The sequence below is a fragment of the Cydia fagiglandana genome, chromosome 6 (assembly GCF_963556715.1).
Source record: "Cydia fagiglandana chromosome 6, ilCydFagi1.1, whole genome shotgun sequence".
Classification (NCBI taxonomy): Eukaryota; Metazoa; Arthropoda; class Insecta; order Lepidoptera; family Tortricidae; genus Cydia; species Cydia fagiglandana.
Window position 1 is genome coordinate 5,676,351 of NC_085937.1, and position 16,669 is coordinate 5,693,019.

At 41.0% G+C, this 16,669-nt stretch overlaps 1 protein-coding gene and 1 long non-coding RNA gene across 2 annotated transcripts in view; both read right to left on the reverse strand.

Moving 5' to 3' along the window:
• The window catches only part of LOC134665058 (uncharacterized), a 144,040-nt gene that overhangs the window by 67,047 nt on the left and 60,324 nt on the right, over positions 1 to 16,669 (reverse strand). The window lies entirely within an intron of this gene.
• LOC134665039 (transcription initiation factor TFIID subunit 2) lies at positions 608 to 15,557 on the reverse strand. The gene is made up of 19 exons (XM_063521821.1): positions 15,411 to 15,557; positions 15,282 to 15,335; positions 15,029 to 15,192; positions 14,498 to 14,714; positions 12,938 to 13,170; positions 12,314 to 12,491; positions 11,374 to 11,643; positions 10,589 to 10,729; positions 9,575 to 9,855; positions 8,980 to 9,219; positions 8,197 to 8,446; positions 7,214 to 7,376; positions 6,279 to 6,448; positions 5,633 to 5,846; positions 4,918 to 5,119; positions 4,245 to 4,497; positions 3,574 to 3,759; positions 2,295 to 2,423; positions 608 to 1,006 (listed from the first exon to the last, which is right to left on the reverse strand). The coding sequence occupies exons 1-19, from the start codon at positions 15,453 to 15,455 to the stop codon at positions 764 to 766; spliced, it is 3,633 nt and encodes a 1,210-aa protein (XP_063377891.1). The 5' UTR covers positions 15,456 to 15,557; the 3' UTR covers positions 608 to 763.

Consider the following 16,669-nt stretch of genomic DNA (forward strand, 5'->3'; position numbering starts at 1 on the left):
TTTCAATCGATATGACATTCAATGCCGATCATTTAGGACACAATAGTAATTTGAGCCGCGCTACTCGATACTAAACCACTATCTTACATTACTTGGGGCGACATATTTTAAATGATAATGCACTTTATTTTCCAGACAATAAAATCTTAATTAGCATAACTTTGCTTTGCTTTCTCTTGATATGCTTTCGTTGAAGGCTGGACTATAAATCGATTCATATCGCTCTTAATTCCATACATCGAGACAATTTTCGCATGACTGAAAATAAACATTAAGGCCCACTTGCAGCATTCCACTAACCCGGGGTTAACCGGTTAAACCTGGAGTTACCATGGTTACTAGTACAATTTGAGACCGAGTTAACGGTTTAACCGCTTAACCCCGGGTTACTGGGATGGTGCAAATGGGCCTAAGTGAGTTTTTGCATGACTGAAAATAAACGTTTATGAATGAGGGGGTATATCTGTATGGAAAATAGTCACGTGATTTTTCGTAACGTCTATTATCCCGTTACATTTTTTATTTCGTTTGGTGTTTATTGATGTATAATTATCGGGGGCGGGTTAAAGGGCTAAGATAAAAAAAATCACAAAAATTACATAAAAAATATATTTAAAATCAAAAATCTTACAACACTTATACCGCTTACTTCTAGTTAAGATCAATTTTACTTAATTTACGTATAATCTTTGCATACTTCATTCAATATTGCGAAATTCAACCTTGATGTCTTGTTTATAAGGTTGACTTTTCAATGGTTTCATTAAAAGCTCATATTACTGGGCATAGACGATATATCCTCGGAAGGGCTTTGACTTGAGCTGAATGAACTAAGCGTTTCCCGCGTCTCCTCTTTGATTTTGAGATGGTCTGTGCTCGAGGGGGGGCGGGGAGGGAAGCGGTCTCTGTCTCTATGGTCCTTGTCTTTGCCGGATTTGTCTTTGCTGCTGTGTTTATGCTTGTGTTTGTGTTTGTGCTTCTTCTTTTCTTTCTTCTTTTTCTTTGCCTGTAACAAAATATAAAATAGTGTTAAAAAGTCACTTACACAAGTGGGTCGACAATGTTCTTGCAAATTTTCTGCATAGGAGTACACTATGACTAACAAAGTATGGTTATATTTCATAAGGCGCAATAAGAGCTGGACCGTAATCGTAAATTTTATTTTATGGGAAGATTTCTTTTGTGGCTGGTAAAACTGGACTTAACACGTCGACTTTTCGAGCCCTGCTAAACTTACCCCTATCTTAAAAGAGGGACAAATTCAAAGAATCTTCTTCGTGGTCGTGACCTCATGTCTAAAGGACGTGACTCCTATGGGTTATTCTTCCTACCACTGCTCTGCAGGCCTCTCGATCTTCGGCCATCTGCCATCTTGCCTGGAGCGAAGTCTGGGTAATATTTTGGATCACATCTGACCATCTACTGGGTGCACGCCCTCTGCTCTTTCGTCAAAGAATCAGTCTGTTCCTTTGTTCCTTTTTAGGGTTCCGTACCCAAAGGGTAAAACGGGACCCTATTACTAAGACTTCGCTGTCCGTCCGTCCGTCCGTCCGTCTGTCACCAGGCTGTATCTCACGAACCGTGATAGCTAGACAGTTGAAATTTTCACAGATGATGTATTTCTGTTGCCGCTATAACAACAAATATTAAAAACAGAATAAAATAAAGATTTAAATGGGGCTCCCATACAACAAACGTGATTTTTGACCAAAGTTAAGCAACGTCGGGAGGGGTCAGTACTTGGATGGGTGACCGTTTTCTTTTTGCTTTTTTTTGTTTCTTTTTTTTGCATTATGGTACGGAACCCTTCGTGCGCGAGTCCGACTCGCACTTGCCCGGTTTTTTTAGGGTTCCGTACCCAAAGGGTAAAACGGGACCCTATTACTAAGACTCTGCTGTCAGTCCGTCCGTCCGTGTGTCACCAGGCTGTATCTCACGAACCGTGACAGCTAGACAGTTGAAATTTTCACAGATGATGTATTTCTGTTGCCGCTATAACAACAAATACTAAAAACAGAATAAAATAAAGATTTAAGTGGGGCTCCCATACAACAAACGTGATTTATGACCGAAGTTAAGCAACGTCGGGCGGGGTCAGTACTTGGATGGGTGACCGTTTTTTTTTTGCTTTTTTTGCATTATGGTACGGAACCCTTCGTGCGCGAGTCCGATTCGCATTTGCCCGGTTTTTTATACTTCCCATGCTATCGCTAAAGAATTCAGCGGTGAAGCTTTCGACCTATGATGGTGACACAACGTATTTTTGTCTGGCATTTCAAATCAAGATAACTTACCTTAGGAGCGCCCATGTCATCCTTGTCGCGGCGGAACATTCCCGGCTCGAAGCCGATGGGGCCCGACGAGCCGGGAATGCCGGGCAATGGGGCCGCGTTGTCCGATATGAACTCCCGTTTTGAGTCGTCCTGTCAAACCAAAACATTCAATAAATTCTCCTTGATGTTGGAAAGGAATAGGAAAGTCTCTTGATATCCAACTTCATTGGAGTTGGTATTATGTTACCGGAGTTCAGGCTTGGGACCACGGTGGATGGTTATATTAGAGATGCACCGGATATCCGGTTACTATCCGGTATCCGGCCTACCCGGCCAATATTTTACTATCCGGCCGGATACCGGATAGTGACCTACTATCCGGCCGGATACCGGATAATAACATTGCTTGATTTCGGAGTAAACCAATTAGATTTAAGAAACAGACACGGTCATATTCGTACCTGTTTATTATTTTAAAACAATTTAATTATTCCACTGACTTGCACGCGCACTCATTTCGTACCTAGAAATGAGTCCGCGCGAACGTTTACTAGGAAACAGGTCAAACCTGCAGAATGCGCACCTGAAAAACCGAAATGTAGGTATAGTTCCGCTGGCCGAATATTCGGCGGCCGGATACCGGATATCCGGCCGATGTTTAAGCCGAATATCAGGCCAAACAACTATCCGTTGCATCTCTAGTTATGATTGGTGGACCTGTACCTACAATTTCAACCTTCGACTTCCGAGACTTCGGACCACTTTCGATGGTTCTCATTGGTGTACTTACAATTTCGACCTTACGTCTTTATAGATAAGTAGTATTTTTGAAACTTACGCCACTGTACACTCTGATCGGCATGTCATGAACCGAAGTGACGTCAATCTTGTGTCCTCCTCCTTGATGTCGGCCAGAGGAACGGGCAGGTCGCTCTTGATGTTTAGCATATTGGGGTCGGCATTATGACATTGGAGTCGAGACTTTGGACCACATTCGATGGTTCTCATTGGTGTACTTACAATTTCGACCTTACATCTCTATAAATAAGTATTATTTTTGAAACTCACACCACTGTACACCCTGATCGGCACGTCATGGACCGAAGTAACGTCAATCTTGATGTCCTCCTCCTTGATGTTGGCCAGAGGAACGGGCAGGTCGCTCTTGATGTTTAACTCCATTGAGGTCGGCATTATGACATTGGAGTCGAGACTTTGGACCACATTTGATGGTTCTCATTGGTATACTTACAATTTCGACCTTACGTCTTTATAGATAAGTAGTATTTTTGAAACTTACGCCACTGTACACCCTGATCGGCATGTCATGGACCGAAGTGACGTCAATCTTGACGTCCTCCTCCTTGATGTTGGCCAGAGGAACGGGCAGGTCGCTCTTGATGTCCATCTCCATTGGGGTCGGCATTATGATACCAGAGTCGAGGCTGGGAACCACGGTGGATGGTTCTTCGGCTTCGAATTTAATCTGCCAAGGAAATAAAACCTATTATCGCTGACTGTACTTTTTTACCAAAGGAAACTATCGAGACAGTTCTAAAAAACCCAAACACTATTTGTTGCGATGTTTCATCACAGGGGCTGTCCTTAAATTACGTCATCGATTTTTGACGATTTATGACCCCCCCCCCCCCTCATGCATGCTTCAAATGACCCCAATTCCTTCTACTTGCTACCGTCATCCGATGGCCAGACCCCCCCCCCCCTAATTTGAAATGACGTAATTTATGAATAGCCCCCACAAGAGTTCCGCGTCAAAGATGTAGGTATGTTTAAAGTATAAGAAAAGTCCTCGTCCCAGGCATTCTTGTTTCTATACAATCTTGTAAGAAATTGCGTTTGCGATATTCCGTGCATGGAACCTAAATGTATACAGTAACTTTCGTGCCGACTCGATATCGCGTCGGTGGGACTCAAGGGTTAACACCTACTGTAAAGAAATGGATAAATTACCTCAGGAATTTCTTGCTTAATAACAGGTTTGTTCAACTCCATCTCTCTCAGCCTGTCCCTATCCTTCTCCCTGTCCTTTTCCCGCTCCAGCCTCTCTCGCTCTTTGTGCTGCATTTGTTTCATCATTGCCTGAATCTCAGGCAGCGGTACGCATATGGGCCGCTTGAGCCCATACAAGGTGTAGTAGAGATCAACTAAATCGCATCTGAGTCGTGCGTCGTTTGACAGGTGGCTGTTAATGTTGTTCCATAGTCTGAAAAAAAAAACAGAATATATCGATAAAATTAAGAAAAAAAAACGTGTCGCTGTATTTCATTGTCTATCTATAATGATACTTAGCAGTGTGACAAAGTATTGGCAAAAATTTAGTTTTAAGAAGTTTGATCCCTTTACACGAAAAGAAGAAGCGTGACAGACGAATATGCTGTCTAATGCCATAACGATAAAGTTCAAATACCTGTGCACAACAGCCTCCGTGTCCAATCTATGCCGCTGAGCCTTCTCGAAGGGTGGGTTGTTGACCAACAAGCGAACCAGGCCGTGTCTCACGTGAGGGTCGGGATCGCTTTCCACTATGACGAGGAGCTAAGCACCTTCGTTATTCCTTTGGTGATGCTGAGCAGCGTGTCAGACTAAATCGTGACCTAATAATATAACGATAAGGTTTAAATACCTGTGCACGACCGCCTCCGTGTCCAATCTATGCCGCTGAGCCTTCTCGAAGGGTGGGTTGTTGACCAACAAGCGAGCCAGGCCGTGTCTCACGTGAGGGTCGGGATCGCTCTCCACTGTGGTTAGGAGGGAACTAAGGTCTTCAGGCTTGCCGTCGACGCGGACGAAGTCGACAAGGCACTCGAAGGCGGCTAGGCGTACATCTAAAAAACGTTAATAAATGGTTATTGGAAGTGATTAAATTTACGTTGTAGTTCGTGACTTTGAAAAATAATTCGTTAGTAGAGAAGTCACGGAAAAAATTATCTCTTAATACATAAGTGATTGCGATAAGAGTATATTGAATAAAAACTAAATATAAAAAAAAAACAGGGCAAGCGAGTCAGACTCGCCCTCAGATTTCTTGTTATAGCGGCCACAGAAATACAGTTCCGTACCCAAAGGGTAAAAACGGTACCTTTATTACTAAGGCCCACTTGCACCATTCCCTAACCTGCGGTTAACCGGTTAAACCTGGAGTTACCATGGTTAACAGTACAATTTGACACTGGGTTAACGGTTTAACCGCTTAACCCCGGGTTATTGGGATGGTGCAAGTGGGCCTTAGACTCCAGTTTTTACCCTTTGGGTGCGGAACCCTAAAAACTGTGAATATACCATTTTATTCAAGATAGAAACAGACACCAGGTTATTGAAGGGGTGGTGGAAAGCCTTACCAACATATTGCCCGTACTGGGCATAAGCTCTAAACACAGTGGGTATGCTCGGCAGATGTCCGCACTGCTGCAACCGCCTTATCGAGCGTAGACAACTGACGGTCACAGTATTCTTGTAGCATGGCAACACTTTCTCCAAATTTAGGACGCGGGTTATCTCTTCTAGGACCAGTTTTGTGTCCGCTGCGAGGGAGTCTGCTGTTATTGGGGCACCCTGTAGAAAGAAATAGAGTTTATTAAAAAAAACGCTATAACCAGTGTGGAAACACTCCTCCCTTCGGTCGAACTCGGCTCCGTTCGGCTCAGCATTGCTCCGAGCAATTATTAGGGTTGGCACCACTTGACTTCCTTTTGCGTGCACGACCACCGATAAGATAATCACTTGAATTTTGACAACCCTAAATAGCCGAAAGGGATATTTTAGAGAGGGATAGCATGATTCGACCCCGAACCGCTGTCAAACTTCGGGTTTGTAGGAAGTGTCCTTTCTGTACGGTAGTACTATTATTTATTCTGTGCTACTTAGGGCATACTGAAAATTCCTGGACTGGCCACTTAGAAAAAATAAGTCGTCTCATATATCAGAATCCAGGAACTTTCAGTATGGCCCACGTATAACTAAAATAATAGTAACATGGTGTCTTACCGGTTGCAGCACAGATATAACAGGTGTGATGGTCGCCGTCAAAGCATCGACCAACGCCGCTTTATAATAGTTGTCAGAGAAGTGGTTCTTCGAGTTGTCGTTGTACTTGAAGAGGTCGAGCAGGAATCTGACCACTTCGGGCGGACAGATGCCGTGGATGTTGCGAAGACCTGGTGAAGAGAATAAAAACATTTAACCTTTTGACCGCCAAAGATGTCAACTGATCATGCATTCCAGCAAGGTTCGCGATGATGTGGCGCGCACGATACGCGCGGCGTTCAAAAGGTTAATGTTATACGATTTTTTTTTCAGTAAGTATTACAATACAACTAACGATGTGTCCCGATACATTTGACGACTTTGCTCATCGCCGTCATCGCTATCTATTTTATGCTAAACAGTGACTTATGAAACTCGACTGTACCAGAATTATAATGGCAAAATCACATTCAAAATGACGAAAAAATGGTCAAAATGACGTTGCTAACGATGATCCTTAAAAAGCAAAGTTTGTATGAAAATGGCTAAATATTTCGTCCCGGTATGGAATCCACTGTTTTCCGGTAAACCCTAATCCAACCCTTTCCGCTTTCCGTACATAATTAAGGAATGGTGCCATCTACAATTAGCTTTCACCCGACTTCCCCATTAAGAAGATCATTGATACTAACGCTTCTTGTTAAACTCTCAATAAGAAACCACTTAGAGCATTGAAATGCTCCTAGTATAGTCGGGTAAGACAGTATGATATATTGAAAGTTTGGCTAAAAACAATTTTACAATTTATTATAATAGCCCTCAGTTGTGGAAAGTGCGTATAGTCAGTCAGACATCAGAATTTCACCTTTATCCTGTATTGTTGTAGTTTCAAAACTACTCAGGCCTATCCACAGCTGAAGGGATAAAGGTCAAAATTTAATCTGTAGTTAATTTACCTGCCATAGCGACCGGTATAGTCTTCTGCAAGAAGTAATGCTGCAAGTTGTCAAAGTTGTTCTGCTTTATAATGTGCGGCGCCGAGAACGAACCGAACATCTTGCGGAATATCGTTAGCATGGCCGGTGGACCCGCCCATGAGCTGATCATTGCGTTTGCCACCTGGAAACAAATGAGAATCATGTTTTACATGATCTGGAATAGGTACAGCTTATTATTATTTTTGTGATACTAAAGACGTCTGCTCTGCTCACTTTCTACATCTGTAAAGGGGCCCACTGATTACCAGTTCGTCGGACGATATCAGCCTGTCAGTTAAATGCAAAAGGTGACAGTTTCGAACAACTGACAGGCTGATGTCGTCCGGCGGACTGGTAATCAGTGGGCCCCTTTAGAAGGCTTTTATCTACCGTTGCTGATCTGAGGTGATTATACTGATTATTTAAAACGCACTTTATTTCTATACAAATAAGACTCACCTTCGTTAAACAATTAGCAGCCCGACTATGTACCATATGTAAGTTTGTTCAGTCTCTATAGTACCTATCCGTCATCGCTTTTCTCGTCGATAGTCTTACTTTGAACAGTGACTTATGAAACTCGACTTTATTTCTATACCAATAAGACTCACCTTCGTCAAACAATGCGCCGCCCGACACCTTATTTTATAATACGTCTGCTCATTCTTTATAGTATCTGTCAAAGCCTTTCTCGTGACCGGTTCAGGGTAATTACATACAAAATTCGTCTGAGCTGTGACTTGTAAAATTCAACTTTATGTCAATTGTACTAAAGCACACTTACCTTTGTCAAACAATGCGCCGCCCTACACCTGATCTTATAATAAGTTTGTTCATTCTCTATAGTATCAGTCAACGCTTTCCTCGTGGCCGGTTCAGGGTAGTTGTGCAAAGTGGCGATAGCTGCACTTTGAGCTGTGACTTATGAAATTCAAACGTATTTCTATAGTAATAAGACTCACCTTCGTCAAACAATGCGCCGCCCTACACCTAATCTTATAATACGTCTGCTCATTTTCTATAGTATCAGTCAACGCTTTCCTCGTGGCCGGTTCAGGGTAGTTGTGTAAGGCGTCGATGGCTTCGCTTTGGGCTGTGACGTCACGTTCGTGTCTGAGTTGGTACTGCCATTGGTAGTCGGGTTGTGATATGACGGTGCTTCGTAATAGGGACATCTCGGGGTCGAGACGGATCCAGAGAACTGGAGAATCACTGTTAAAAAAAAATCGTTAATTTTTTTTTAATAATTGAGGAGACTGGGCAGTTACGAACTAATCGCATCTAAAATTGTTTACTCAGGTTACAACTGTTACTCTACTTATACAAATCCTGCCGTCCCTTTGTGATAAGCAATTAACTTATAGATGCCTTTACATTTTACAATGGAGAAGATTCTCTGGATAAAAATCACGACAGATCACATTGGGGGAGGGGGGTATAACGAGACCTCACGTTTATTTTTCTACAGTGAACGAAACTAAGAAAAAATACCTACCACATGAGTTGATACTTTTTCTCGGTTTCGTTAAACATAAATCTTCACTCCGCACTTCAAAATAGCGAGTCTATCTTACAAAATTTTGGAGCGCGTGGCCTTGGCCGGTCGGATAGTAAAATTTCAAAAAAATACACGTGAGGTAATGGGGGGGTGGCGGGGCCAAAACCCTCACCAAAGAGGTGGGGGGGGGCAAAAGTAGCCGAAAACACAATTAGTTTCAGGTAAAGATAAACAATGAACAACTTACTCCATAGCCGACAGATCCATGTCAACCTCTTCCCCCGTACATAGCGGAATCTTCTTCTTCTTATTCCTCCTGCTCTTACTGTGGCACGTGATGTCAGCCTTCACCACCGTGTTCTCAATCTGGAGCGTGTGTTTGAATGTGCCGTCTAACTCTTGTAGTTGGACAAGTAATGGCCCGACGTATTTGCGTATGCCGCGCTCGTGGACGCAGTCTTGACGGATTTCGAGTTCCACTGTGTTTCTGTTGAGAAATACAAAAATACTGTTACATATGCTTAGGATTACCAGAGATTTGTCACAATTTGAACCAACGACAGAGATTTTTTAAAGTGTGAAAGCGTGTGTATTAATAAAGTAAGTAATAAAATAAAAGTTGAACGACGCAAAAATTCAGTGGAAAAAACATTTTTTAACTTTATAAGAAAACTATGTTGCGAAGTAAAATTTATATTTAAAATATTTGGGAAAGCAATTGAAATTAGTCTATTACCTGCAAAGCAAATGTAATTTATGTAATATTTGGTAAACCTTTATAACATGAAAGGAAGACGACGAAAATAAATTTGAACAAAAATAGACCTCTCAATAACACATACCGTTTCCTATTGAACACTGAGGTCAACTGAAACTTCGCATGCCCTCCTGTCCGGACCCACTGGTCCACAAACACCGCCATATCCTTCCCAGTCACCGTGAATATAGCCCTCACGAACAAATTCGTTGACAGCAGGAGATGTCCCCATAACCCTCCTCCTATTTTAGTGTTGGCGGCGTTGGTAGCGAGGGACAGTTGCTTGTTGAATACTTGTAGCAGTAATTCTTGGCCGATGCGTTGTTCTAACATACGGAGCACTAGGTGGGATTTTTTCCGCATCACCTGCAAAGTTGAAGAATATTTTTATTGTGACCAGTTACTGCGTGACCAGTTATTGTGGCACTCTTTGAGGGAGGCCTATGTCCAGCAGTGGACATCCTCTGGCTGATATGATCATAATGATGATGACTGTGTGAAAGTTCTAATGCACAAAGGCAAAAACCTTACCTTAAAAACCTTATCTAACTAATACAATTTAATTCTGGAATTTTGCGCAAATTATTGTTATTTCGCTATTCAATCCAACACTGAATGAAAAGATTAAAAGAAGAATAGAACAATTTTTTTTATCCCTTCATAATCATAATCATTTATTTTCACATAAAAAGGGTTTTACATAGAGGTGTTATAAAGTTACACGTCCAAGCCTTTTTAGCTGTTTTTGGCAGGGTCCTTATAATACATTAAATTTGTACTACATAAGACTACCTTAAATTAACTTAATTACTAACTACATTAACTTAAATTAAACTAAAATAGAATGCACAATAAGTTAACTTTACAATATACACTTCATAAGGCATAATTGAATACGCAAAATTGAACGCTATCACATTGAAATAAGGTTCAAGATCAGGTGGGAAATATATTCCCTCTGCTTTATAAGGCTTAACAAGGTATACTTTTCCTTTCGTTGGTAAGGGAATAGATACCCACAAGACAACTAGGAGGACTTTCCTAAGATAAATGTCGTTTGAAATTACTCAGTTTTCATAATGTTAGATTGTTGACTTACCTCAATATACCTCGGTGACATGGTGTGCACATTTCTGACTGGGAAGTAGAACACATCTTTGGGATCCACGCGAGCTCCGCTCGTCGGCGGTTGCCATGGATCAAGAACTATACCACCATATTGCTCTTCGTATGTCACAACCTGTTTTGAGACAAAATATGAATGGCAGAGTAGTTCAAATAATTAAATTATAAATTAAAAAAATAAAAGATTTAATTAGACCCTCCAACATAATATCAGTATCAGACACAGGGTCACAGGGCCAGTCATACAAGGAAAACATCCAAAATTTGGCAGCGAAATTTGAATCTACAGTGTAAGAAACAGAGTTGATTTTGTTTTGTTTGAAAATGGAACGGAACAAAACATATGCAAGTTGTTCCTATTGAAAATTATTTAAATTTCATGGAACTTACTAAGTCCTATAGGTAGGACCGTGAGCCTTATGAGTTTAATTCAGTCCAAAAGGGTACCGTCACCAAAAAAGTTTGAGAACCGCTAACCTATTATATGTTGGCGGCCGATCAGGCAGGCAGATCGTAATGTTCCTGTGTATTGTTTTGAGGATAGTCACATTAAACCAATATGTATATAGGTAAGATAGGTTGCTTCAGATGCCGGAAGGGCAAACTGCCCAGAAATAGGAGCCCCGCGTAGCGGGACTCCGTCGACTCAGGGAACGAGTCAAAGATTTTCACGTTTCACGATATGCCTAGGAATTTCACGATATGCCTGATCTTACGATCGTCCGCCGACATATCTATCGAGTTTAGAAATCGCAGTACCTCTTGCAGCTCCTGATGCGTCCAATACTTATACTCATTATTGCCAAAGCACTTCTTCGAATACAACCCACACAGATAATCAGGAATGCCCTTGGCCAGCCACAGATCCGACCAGTTCTGCATAGTGATGAAACAGCCGAAGAATTGTTCTGCTACGGCTTGAGCCATGGCCTTGCGGCTGATGTAGGTTTGGTCTATGATGGCTATTGAGTGGAGGAGGTGGACGCTTAGGATTGACATTGTGGTGTAGGCTGTTGCGTCGTCTTCTGTCTAGAAATATGTATTGATTAGAAATATGGTGAAGCATGAAATGTCAAATAATTTTGGCCTGAAAATTTTGCATAGAACTGTGCTACGAAAATAAAATAAGTCAAGTTTGAGGAGGAGCAGTCTTGTTCGCTAAACATAATTCTTTAAAAACAGATAGGACAAGATACTGGTAAACCATATTTAACCTGCGTGCCTCTCTTTCTCTCTTAGAGCCCTCCATCTAAAATATACAATGACGCACACAAACAGCAAAAGTGTCGGGATTGTTGTATTTTTGAATGCAACTGTGTAGTGTGTATGCATCTATAAGATTATATTTACATTATGTGTGCGTAGTTGCTTTTAAAGGGCACGCAGATTAATAGTTTCTTTGACTTCAGGTACCATATTAAACCCAAAGAGAATTTGAAGTAGGCCGAAGATAACATGGCGCCAGTGCTCGAAAAGATGGCACCATACCTTTGGCCTATCCTCGAGTAGATGGCGATACTTTTCGACATTTAACAAATTTAACACATATCAGTGAAAAAATAAGGATCAAAGTTAAATAGCGTTCTAAGTGTTAATCATTTGTGTTGAAAGATAGATAATTTACTTTGACAATATTCCTTTAGTCTAAATTCTCTTTGGTAAACCAAATGAAATTATGAATCATCACTATAAATCTTACCTCATCAACGAAAACTTGCTTGTAGCAAGGATATGGATACCTAGTGGATAACGTCTCTTCATAGAATTCAAATGCCTCATGTAGGTATCTCACAGTGTTCTTAAGTATTTGCATCAGATTCGGTAAACAGTAGTGCGTCACTTCATTCATAAACGGATCTACGTAAGTCTCGAATGGTCTGAAAATTATAGTAGTATGGTCCATTAAAATAAATTCGATTAAACTGCTAAAGTTCATACGAACAATTTAGTTTCCACACAATTTATTAGCTCAACTCATGCAAGGCTCATGGAATCTGTTGCATTGTGCCTGTTTTCTTGAGCGGATATCACTGGAATTTTGAGGGGGTCTTCATGCCTGTGCTCCGTGATTTCTACCTCTATCTCCCGTCTGTCATGACTATTCTGATGTTTATTAAGGAGCCGTGGGTTTAGTCAAGTTTAAGAAAAATCGTAGCGATTTTTTAGATCATAATATGGTTGTTAAAAATATGAATAGACTTGGCTTTTAAACTTTTTAAGGCCTTTCTCAACAAACTTCATCAAATTGAAAGCTTTTTCTAAACAAATTTCGCTCACTAGAAAAAAATTAACGAATGGTGTTATGATCAAATTTCTGTCTCACCCAATAGCCAAAGCGATATTTGGCGCACACGCCGGCGTATTCACAACATAATGGAATGTCTTCCGTCGATGGTCCGGTGTGTACACAACATCCAGCAGCTCTCCACAGGAGACTGCAGTCAGGGACTCGTCGACGGTGAACTCTAACTTCCATGTGCAGGGTTCAGCGAAACTGTCGACGCAGGGGAACCAGAGGCGAGCTGAGTGGCCGTAGGTGAACATGTGGGCTGATTTCTGCAAGAAAAAATGGGTGTGTAGATTTAGACTTTTGATATTCAGGTGCGTCTCGATATTGCGCGGCGGCCGCGCGAGCAATGTTCGACCGCGGCAAACCTGTATATTTGCGCGAGCCAATTTCGGCACCATCTTGAACTTATGCGCGGCGGCCGCGCGCGGCAGGCAATCCGACGATCGACCACATTATATCACAAAAATTAATTATTCGGAACGAAGTATAGCCAAATAGAAAACTGATCTGTTGCGATAATCACTACATTTACTGTTCCATAGAAACTGTTTAGTGCCGTATAATTCAATTAAAGTACGACACTTTTCATTATCCATGTATGCGGCCGCGCGAGCCAACTGAAATATATACACACCCGTCCCAACTGCGCGCGAACATTCCTTTGCCGCGCGTCGAAACACCGACAATGAATGGTTCGTCGCGCAGCGCGTTCGAGCGCGCCAATGTTCGATAGCTTGCCGCGCAATATGGAGACGGGCCTTTACGGGTCACTTGCACCATTCACTAACACGGGGTTAAACAGTTAAACCTGGAGTTACTATGGTTACCAGTATAATTTGACACTGGGTTAACAGTTTAAGCGGTTAACCCTGGGTTAGTGAGATGATGAAAGTGGCACTAAGAATGATATTGCGACAATGAGCAAATTTTCTTGAGCATTGGGCAAAACATAATGACTGAATGAATAGGATCTTGACAATAATGGTTACATAGTGTAGTTACACAAGAGGGGGCAAGGGGGTAAATTTAATGAGTTTACCGCAATATTGTATAAATCTAATATTTTACTAATAGCCGGGTCCACACAGAGCGAGCATACGCGCGAGGCAATTTCCTCATGCACAAAACGGCCAATGTAGACGTGCCTCGACCGAGGCGGCGCGCGCGAGACATGTCTACACTGGCCGTTACGTGCGCGAGGAAATTGCTTCATGCTCGCCATCTGAATACCACTGTAATTCTGGTAGCAAAACATTTATGAAGTGTTTCCAAAATTTCAATAAATAATTTAGGATATTGATTAAAACCAAAATATTACTTTGCTAATCCGCGTAAAAAGATAACGTGCTAGTCAATCAGTGCTAACCCGTTATACTTACTTGCGTATTTTTTGCATGCAATTAATTAAGTAAGTATAACGGGTTAGCACTGATTGACTAGCACATTATCTTTTTACGCGGATTAGCAAAGTAGTATTTTGGTTTTAATTAATATGGATTTCCGCAAAGTAACGCCTGATTCTATTAACTATTAGGATATTGATTTCTAAAAATGTTTAATACAGAAAAAAAATAGTGAAACCAAATTACTTACCTCAACCAGAGATCCCTCTCCTTCTGGTACCACAAAATGCATCCCACCCTGCGGAGACTCCAAAGAGAACTCAATGCCAATGCGGAGGCCTCTGCCCTCGCCCACCAGGTGAGCTGCGTCATCAGGGACTTGGATGTGGAGCTCTCCCGAGTTGTGATCTGGGTCAATCTTCTGAGCTGCAGCTAGGTGGCATTGTGAGAATACTTCAAGGGATCTCCTGTTGAAGAAATTATGTTACAACATTGTGCAATTGGCAACTACATTCATACAATACAATACACAATACAAATACTCTATTGCACACCTCAATAAAAGAAGACAATACAAAAGAAAACAGAAATACAAGCAGAGGTAAACAACAGGTGGTCTTATCGCTAAAAAGCGACACTAACTGTTGCATTTGGTGTATATCATAGCTAAGCAAACTTTGCATTTAGGGCCCAAGATGACAATCATATATCAAAACCGGACAACTGCGAATCAGACTCGCCTACCGAGGGTTCCATACATTTATTTGTTTATAATACGTACGTGTTAGGGTCAGCTTGGCAGATATCCAAGAATGGGTCACAATATTGAAAGTTTGCTTCGTATCGGTCATTCAGGCATACGCGATAGATGCGACATTGCTTTGCATTAAGCCTTATATATCGCAAGTTATCTTTCAATGGGACTACGGTCAGCTCGACAAAGCCCTGGAAATAAAGTTATACGAATGAATAAAATAACCTACAAAAGGTTGATTTATTAACACAAATATACGTTATTATCTATTATAACTCACAATAATACTTCTCCTTTCAAAGCTTATTCCAGTCAAACTAAGAATTTGATGAGCTGTAAAGGAAAAAAGCAGTTATTAGCAAAAATCCACTTAAACATAAAACAACAAACAAGATCATCGGGATACTTATAATTTAAATGGGCGACAATTGTCGCCAGTGCGCTCTTTCTTCATGGTATGTTGTAATCATTTATATTTCTATTTAGATTAAAGAAAAATGGGAAAATTGTATGGGCTATACCACTAAAACCACAAAAACAATCACTGATAATGACTGAAGCTTGAAGCAAACGAAATGACACCTTGACAATTGACAACTATGACATGTTGACAGCAATAGACCCATAGATATAAGAATATATACAGATGCCTTCCAAGCGAGCTGTCAGTGGGACCACTTTTTGTTTAGTGTACGATTAACAAAGCGACCCACTTTGCTGTAGCCATGTCGATAAAGTCATATCGATAAACTATCGACATTTCTTGCAATTTTAATTTTACTTCAAAGGTTTAACTATACCTAAAATGAACAAAAACGCTTTTTTTCTTTATTGTGGTTATCAGATCACAATTTTATAGTCACGCCCCAGGAGAGAACCAAGGGAAAGTTCAGATATTTAATTAAAATACATAAATACCTACTAAAATAGGTGGTCCGCAATAATTGAATTATTTTATTACATTATAATATCTTCATTATCCATTAGCATTTCAATTATGTTTATGTTTAACGAAGATATTGAAGCTTCAATTAATCGCTTTTCGTTCCGCTGTGTAGCGTTTATCGATATATAACATGATTAAAATCGACTTTTCACATCCCTAAAAGAACACCCATATACGTTTTTACGCACACATGCACAACCTGGGTCGCCTAAAAAGGGGCCACTTGGATTTGAAGTCCATCTTGTCAACAGTATGGTTGTCGTTTTTTGACAAACGGCATTTTTAAAAGAGCAAGAAGAGAGAAATGATACTAGTTGCTGCGCCGTGAAAGAGAACAGACAGAGTAGGGGGCTTGAATAGACCATAAAGTGGAAGACACACAGTAGAAGATGCAATCATGATAACGAAAAGTAAAAATTAAAGGGATAGAGTCTGTGCGGAAAGAGAAGAGTCGTGGGATTTGAGGGCGCGCCAGTGCTATTTTATGGTTTTTGCTATGCTGACAACACTGGTCACGTGATTATAGTACGACACTAAAGGTCATGATACTTGAATCCCTTTTGTTCCGGTTTTTTACCACGGCTTACTAAACAGAGCCTGGTGGTGGTGTCGGCTCGTCAACTCAATCCTCTGATTTAGCGCAGGCACTAATTTTCTTTTTAAAACACACTTGTTTTTATATCTCAGATACTAAAAAGTGACTGCGATTGACAAAACTGTGT